Here is an 8,053-nt window from a genome sequence, read left to right on the forward strand (position 1 = left end):
GTAATCAAATAGCTAAGAATCATTTTGGTAAAATGGAAATTTTACCAAAACTTCAAGATGTAATTTACCTAAAATTTTTGAGACATAGAAAATGTTCCATGATACTTACAATACATTCTGGCAATTTCCCGGGCAAAATGTCCTCTACTCTGATTGAAACATCTTTCACTACTATCCCACTTCTGGCATGTTTGACGCTAATCTTGAAGCTGGTAATTTTGCCATTTGGTTGCCGAGGTAAATACCAAATCAGGCTTACTGCTGAATAGTTAAAGGCTTCGACTGTGAGATTCACCACTTTTCCTGGAGCTGGGGAAGTGAGAGGGATTGAAGGAGAGGAAAAACATTGTTATAAAACTTAGAATGGCATTTATATAACTTTGGGATGTTACGTTTCCCATGTTATATGAAATTAAATGTATAACACATTGTATAAAATCTACTTGGGTAGTACTTTTTGAAATATATACTTGAGTATACTTTTTGAATTGACTTTTGCCTAAAATAAAGAACTGGAAATTGGGCCCATAGAGTTGTGTTTAAGAGGCACATAAGCTTTACTTCAGGATTATTTGGCCAATACACCCATCAATAGACTATTTCAAATAAGTCTGAAAAAATATTCAGTCAATAGTTGTTTGTGGTTATAGAAATTTGAATAATGAATATCTTACTTTCTGAAATACTTTGGAATTATGTAAATTCCTTAGATAATGAAGAAGTGGCAAATTCAAACAATTATATAACCATGTGCACCAAAAAGCACATTTCTAGAATGTACGTAAATATTTAGTGTCTAATATATAATGGATACCACCTAATTGACTGTGGTTATTATACTTTGACTTTCATACACCCTCAAAATCAACTTTCATCAGAATTCATGATATTTTGTTATTAATTATTAATAATCTGCATAATAAGCTATATACTATCTTAGTTGAAATGAGATAAACATGAGGCCAGAGTGAAGAAAAATGATACTTATTAATTCGAGGTTAATTATGCAAAATTGACCAAGTAGAGTGAATAATCAAGGTCCTTTAGAATATAGAACAACCATGACAAGTCACTATTGAAAGAAATAAAAACAAAACAAGATGTTTGGTGTAAAACAATATAAATGGTAGTAGAAGTGCCTAATATTGAGAAACCAAATAACCAGAGTTTAGGTATACACTGTAGAGAAGAATACCAAAATGTGATTTGTAAATGAAAGCCATATAAAATATATAAGAAAGTTAGGCCCTGGGCAGGAGAGCTGTATGTGAATGGGCAAGAGAGCTATGTGTGAATGATATGAGTTAAACAGAAATTAAGAAACTTAACAACAGCTGCATTTTAATAGAAAAAAGTAAAATACAACAATTTGGGAAGATGATTAATCATTAATAATGGATGTCATAATGGATAGAAATTTTTTTCTTCAAGAGAAACTGATCAATGGAATTAAAGCTTAAGAAGGACAGTGACAATATGAAAACTCTCTGATACTAAAGATTTAGCACTTAAAACTTCTTTTGAGTGGATAAAATATAATAAAGCAAAGTTTATTAAATACATGATGCTATGGAATTATAAGAATCAAAGCTTTTATCATTAATCTTAATCATTGTTTTAAATTTCTCATTTGTCTAAAGTATGCAAATTTTATAAGAATGCCTGAAATATATATCAATAACAGACTGTATACAAGCTGGCACATTTCCACATCGGCCTTAACAACAATCATGAGGAACTGCCCAAGTGTAGAGAAATTTGAATTTACAAGGTAACCAAACTTTTATTACATTCCAAAACATGATTTCAAAATATCTTTTAAAGTACACAAAATATATTAGATAAAAATTAATTAAATCTGCTAAACAACAGTTAGTGAAAAAGAGGTTATTTTTATTCACTTAAAATTACATTATTTTTGCCTCAGTAAAATCTGTGTGTTTTCCTTTTGTGACTTCGTGGTGTCTGAAGACTAATCTTGGCTCTTTTCTGTAGCTGACAGGTGTTCCCCTACTTTAAATATTCTAGTTTCTACTTCTGGATTTTTAGGTACCGAAATCCCATCATCTTTTGATTTTTATAGTGAATTTATCCATCTTGGTCCAAGTAAAGATCTGACACTAAAGCACCAAAAAATTCTGTTTATAAATCACTTCACCTTTCAGATAAGTCTTCCACACACTTTGAGGGCATAGCTAAACAAGTGACTTGTGTAAATATATAAGTATGTGAAACTAATTAAAACTTTTCAAAGTGTATACTATACAAAACATATATTTTCTTGAGCCAGAAAAAAAAACTTTCTAAATCAAATATAGAGACTTCTAAAAGAATCTTCTACATTTCTAAGGACCCATCAAGTTAGAAATGAAGGTACAAGAGATATTTCTAATATTTTAAAGCTAAAATTCTACATTTGTCTGAAACAATGCTGTGTGAGAAGTAAGAATGTTGAGATTTTTGTGCTTGTGGATGTAATATCAGCTCAGTATGGTATAATGGGTTAACTTTATACTTTAGGAGTATTTTTATTCATGGAGAAAGAAATTTGGTTTAATAATAATAAATGCAATTTATTATTCCACAGAAATTTTCCTTAAATTTAGTTCTGTGTAGCATAAATAATAAAAAGGAGTCCTTGGGGGAAAACTTGGACATAACTGATCTAGCTAAATTCAGGTTTATATTTTTACCACTTAACATTTTTTTTTTTAAAAAAACAAAAGATAAGGCAAGACTGATTACGTGATTATGTAATTTCCCCAAGAAAACACAGCAAGTCAGAAACAGAGTGAAACTTCTGTTCCAGTATTATTTTCACACCATCCTAGAGTGTTAGTCTGTCCCAGTCACAATTTGCCAAGAGAGCAAATAACTCCAGAAATTACGTCAGTTAGTAGAGTATAAAATATATAAAGTTCAAAATACTGTCAAGTTGAAATCATAATCTGCATGTACCAGGCTTTATCAGAAGCTGTATCAAGATGACAGTTTTAAAAAAAGAATAAACTATTTGCTAAGTCATTCAAAAATTATTCCAATTATTTTCCCTGAAGCTAAAAACATAATTTTTCTTTTATATCCTAGTGAACATTTAATTTAAAATAATAATTTTCTCAATTTTTAGTTGTGCTAATAATCTGAATGTCAGTAGGTTCAATATCAATAGGAAAAAGACTTCATGAATCATTAATTTCTAATCTTAAATAAACTCTAGAATTTTCTCTTAATTCTTTCTATGGCATAGAGCATGTATTCACATGCTTCTCTTGATGGGGTCTCAAATAAAAACTGGGCCATAAAGCTTGGTACATGCTTCTTTTAACATTATAATTGCATGATCCCCTCTAGATATACAGGGCCCATTTCAATGTAACCCTTCGGCAGTGAACCACTGGATATTTTTATCTTGATCTGTATCTTTACGCAGAACATTTATAGTTGCACAAAATTACAGAAATTGTTTTTATAGCACTTCTCACCAATCTAGTATATTACTTAGTAACTCATTTACTTATCTTAGCCCACTAGAATATAAGCTCCACAGAGAATATTTGCTATTGATTGGAGATGCCATTCTTGGTGCCATTTTTCTATTTATTGGTTCTGACTGTTTGCTATTATAAATAAACAGCTGAATTACTAAATAAATAAAATTACCTCCATTCCATAACAACTTATTTTTATCACAAAGCTTATGTTCTACTAGGCTAACACATACAATAAAAAGTAAGCAAGTAAATGTGTTACATGTCAGGCTTGTCCAATGGAGAAAAATAAATCTGTTGGAAATAAAGATGGACAGAAGGAAACAGGGGCTATTTTAGAAGGTGTAGTCAGGAAAGGTAAAGTGAGATCTGGATCAACTGGGGAGAGAGTTCTGCAGATATTTAGTGAAAGAGTATTCCAGGCAGAGGGAATAGCAAGAGAAAAGACCCTAAGATGGAAGATCAGTATGGCTGGAGTAGACAGAGGGAGAGGAGAAAGGTAAGAGATGAAGTCAGAGAGGGGAAAGGGCATACAGAGCACTGTAGCTCATGGGAAGGACTTAGGTTCTTGCTCTGAATAAGACAGGAGCCATCTTACAAGGAAGAGAAGTAACATAGTCTAGCCTCTGTTTCAAAAGATTATGTGGCTCTTGTCGGTAGAGCAAACTATAGGTAGGTAAGCTGGAAACAGGAAAACCAGTGAGGAGACTTTCGATTGTTCAGGCGAGAAATGATAATGGATTACATAGGGTGATTAACAATAGGGGTGAGATTCAGGATATATTTTGATATAATGTTGGCAAGGTTTGTTGACAGATTACAGTATACTATGAGAGAGAGGAATCAGGATGATATCACATTTTTCCTCTCAGCCATTGGGAGAATGGAGGTAGCTTAAATTGGTTTGGTAATGATTGCATGTTATGGAATAATATGATAACCATTATAATCTGTATTTCCAAAAGTCTAATGTCATAATAATACTTATGATTTGATGTTAAGAGGAAAAGGCAGGCTATAAACTTGCATAAATGGCACAAGCCTACTTTTACTAATATATAGTCACAAAGACATATATTCATTGGGAAAAAAAAAGATCAGCCAGAAATGGACCAAAAGGGTAACAGCAATTTTATATAACAGGGTCATGGATAACTTTCATTTAGGGTTTTTTTAATTTCTGTTTTTTCAAAGTTTTCTAAGACAACACTTAGTGTTTTTATAATCAGAAAGAACAATATACATTTTAATGAGTAAATTTACTATCCAAGAAGACTCTAAAAGTAACTGAAGGGCCATATTGTTGAAAATTTTATGCATTTTAGTGCCAGATTTTGTTTATATCCCTATTTATTTTCAATGACAAAAACTCATAACGAAGCTAATTCAGAATAAATGATTTAGGAAAATTACCACTTTCTGCAGTTTGGAAGAGAAATGGGTCACTAAACACTCCAATGCCCGCACTGTTTTCAGCAGCAACCTAGAACAGACCAAAAGAATTACATTCAAGCTTTACACTCTGTAATTAAACAGAATCTGAAATAATAAAACTTTGACTTGTCCAGAAGATAAATGATAAAGAGCTGTCAGTAGGTTCCATATCAATAAGAAAAATAAATTATATAAATACACATAAAAATGAAAAGAGATTATAAAATTTGTTCAAGTTTTAAAAGCCCAGATGGGCAATGAGGCCAAGACTCAGATGATCCTTTTTCAGTCACCTGCTGCAAAGGCTTGACCTGGTGGGATAAAGCTCCTTCACCTTTAAAATGAATGAATATTCTAATACTAACTATTTACAAAATAATTACCTTGATTTCATATGTTGTTCCAGGTTTAAGATTAGTAAGAAGAACTTCCAGACTGTCTGGCTTTGCTCTAACTTGTGTATACGTTGCTTGCATCCATGGACAAACTTCCTTATATTTTACAACGTAAGATATAATCCTTCCATTCGGATTAGGTGGTGTATTCCAAGACAGAAGAATCCCAGCAGATCCGACTCTTTCCCCTGCTAGGAAGACTGGAGGCCCTGGTTCTATTTTTTTTGAAAAAATTCATGTTGTTATAAGGTCAAACAACTATTATTGTATTTTCACAATCATATGTAAGAAAAATATCTACAAATTGTAGACTTCTGAAGTTCCCAAAGACTAATAGTCTCATAAGTGTAAGTTGACCCTCCCTAGAGCTTTGCTACCACAAGAAAAAAAAAAGATTAAATGCTTTGGGGAATACCAAAAATAGTCTTTTATAAGAATGTAAAAAATGGAATGCTACTAAATACTACATGCCAAATATACTTTTAATGCCAAATCATTTTCTAAAAAAACTTACTTGATGCAAGGCTTATACACAAACACTAAGAAAACAAGAACCAGTATTACAAACTGAATAACTCTTTCAGAGCAACTATAGTGAGTTTATTTTCACGGCTTTGTATTATTTAAATATTACCATTAACAGTGTTTCTGATCCATTTCACAAACAAGTAGAGAAAAATTATCTTTGCTCTTTGAAAGTAATGGAAGATAACTAGTAGAACTCAGGTTCTAAACAGATCACTTTCTTGTTTCCATTTTGCTTTAATTACTAAACTGTTCTCATGCATACAATGCACATATTGCCAATGTAAATATTTCCATCCAACAGATTTATAATGGTTCCAAATACTTTGTAAAAAAAAAAAAAGGAAAACATATACTTACTTGTCACATTCGTTGTCACTGTTCTACTAACAGGTAAGCTGTATGTTGTAGCAGAAATGGAAGAGATGGTTACATCATACCGCGTACCAGGAACAGCATTAGAAACATCAACCTGGAACACCAAAAGCAAGTGATTGTGTTAAAATTCTGAAAAGCAAGAAAGTTAAAACCATAAATCTATCACAATCAATAAAACAAACACTTCACTACATAACTCTGAGCTATTTAAGATATCACAATATATTTCCTATCACTGTAAAATATAAATTTGTTATATCACATAACTATTTACCAAATAACAGATAACAAAAACTTAACAAAACATACTGCATTATCAAAGACTAAATCAGTATTTCTATCTATCCTAGTTCATTGTCACAAGAAACAACTATTTAAGAGTCTTAAGAAAATTACAGTCCATTGCTTAGCCCTGGTATTTAAGAGTGTGTACAAAATACCTGTGTCTTTGAAGTTCCAATAAAAAGTAAAAGAAAAATCATAAGAAAATCCATCATTATTACATTTTTCAGGCAGTGGAATCACATTGATGGCTCTAGAGAGAAATGTTGCCTGCATTAATGATTTAAAGACAGATCCTCCTGGCAAGTGCACAATTAATGAGCGTGGATTACTCAATAGCTCTGCCCTTTCATTGTTAAACTATTCATGAACCCTTGGATCGTTGGCTGTAGGTTCAGGGTAGACTTAAAAAAAGAGACACAGACGTTACTAAGGTAACAGTCCACCAGTGCTGAAACTTAAACTCATCAATCCGGCATCTGTGTTTTTGTCTTCATCTTATGCTTTTAAAAAGTCTCAAAGGAGTAAGTTTTCATGGTGGATGAGTTTCATAAAGAACTTTCCTATTTGGACCAAATATAAATACAAGTTAGTTTGGCAAGTACGATAATGAAAACGATACCTGATATTCTCCACCTCCAAGATCTTTGATAGTAACAAAGCCACTGTCAGGAACAAGATCCACGTGAAACCCATCCACATGGCCAGAGGGTAGGCTCCAGTGCAGAGAAAAGGAATGTGCAGAAATATTGAAGGCTTTAAGTTTCTCAGGTTTTTCCGGTTCTGATATTGAAAAACAGAGGTTTAAAACAGTTATTCTCCTAAACCTTCAAAGAAAAAAGGAAAATCAATAGTCTAAGGGCCAGGTTTCAAAATAACCAAATTGTCAGAAAGCATCAGATCCTTTAAATTATCTCTAGCTCTATGTAGGTGTTAGGCATGTGTATCTTTAAAATTAGCTAGTTTCTAAGCTTAATTATCAAAAATGATACATCAATTCATATATCTATTTCTGGGATATTCCTTACCTACTGAAATCTTTTGGTTGACCAGATAGTATTTTTAAAGCTTATGCTCTAATTGAAAAACTGAATCATTTTAAAGATAAGTACAAACTACTATCCAATTACCTGGATATTTATCAAACTGAAATAAATACCCAAAAAATATCAAAATCTGCCAAAATTTCATATTGGAAATGAAAAGAAGATAGTTTTTAAACAGTAAGTAGTAAGTGTCCTAGCCATTTCAACCATATTTTTTCTACCTTTGCTTCCACTGTTTCCAAAGTTTTGTTTATGCTGCCTGTACCTACTTGAAGGGAGTTTTCTATGTAAAGTTCTTTGGATTGATTGCCAATGAGTCAGATTTGTACTCTTCTTATCTTTAGTGCAGATTCCAAACAATATACAGGGAGGGACAGAGATTATGAAGCCAAGCATGTGAAAAACATCCTGATACAGATCCAATCTAACACTATTTCCAAAATAAAGTAGTCTGGAATTAGTCACTGAACTCCATTTATCATTTTAAGCACTCCTGCCCCCCCCC

The 8,053-nt window shown here is 32.2% G+C and overlaps 1 protein-coding gene across 6 annotated transcripts in view; it reads right to left on the bottom strand.

Moving 5' to 3' along the window:
- PTPRQ (protein tyrosine phosphatase receptor type Q) overlaps positions 1–8,053 on the bottom strand; it is a 205,234-nt gene that overhangs the window by 189,853 nt on the left and 7,328 nt on the right. For all 6 annotated transcript variants that reach the window (XM_024737186.1, XM_024737185.1, XM_024737184.1 and 3 more), the window contains exons 3-7: positions 7,125–7,285; positions 6,203–6,314; positions 5,306–5,532; positions 4,902–4,971; positions 110–309 (exon numbers count right to left, since the gene is read on the bottom strand). In XM_024737186.1, coding sequence (XP_024592954.1) covers positions 110–309; positions 4,902–4,971; positions 5,306–5,532; positions 6,203–6,314; positions 7,125–7,285 — 770 coding nt within the window. The remainder of the gene's footprint in view (positions 1–109; positions 310–4,901; positions 4,972–5,305; positions 5,533–6,202; positions 6,315–7,124; positions 7,286–8,053) is intronic.

The sequence above is a fragment of the Neophocaena asiaeorientalis genome, unplaced genomic scaffold (assembly GCF_003031525.2).
Source record: "Neophocaena asiaeorientalis asiaeorientalis breed wild unplaced genomic scaffold, Neophocaena_asiaeorientalis_V1.1 scaffold134, whole genome shotgun sequence".
NCBI lineage: Eukaryota > Metazoa > Chordata > Mammalia > Artiodactyla > Phocoenidae > Neophocaena > Neophocaena asiaeorientalis.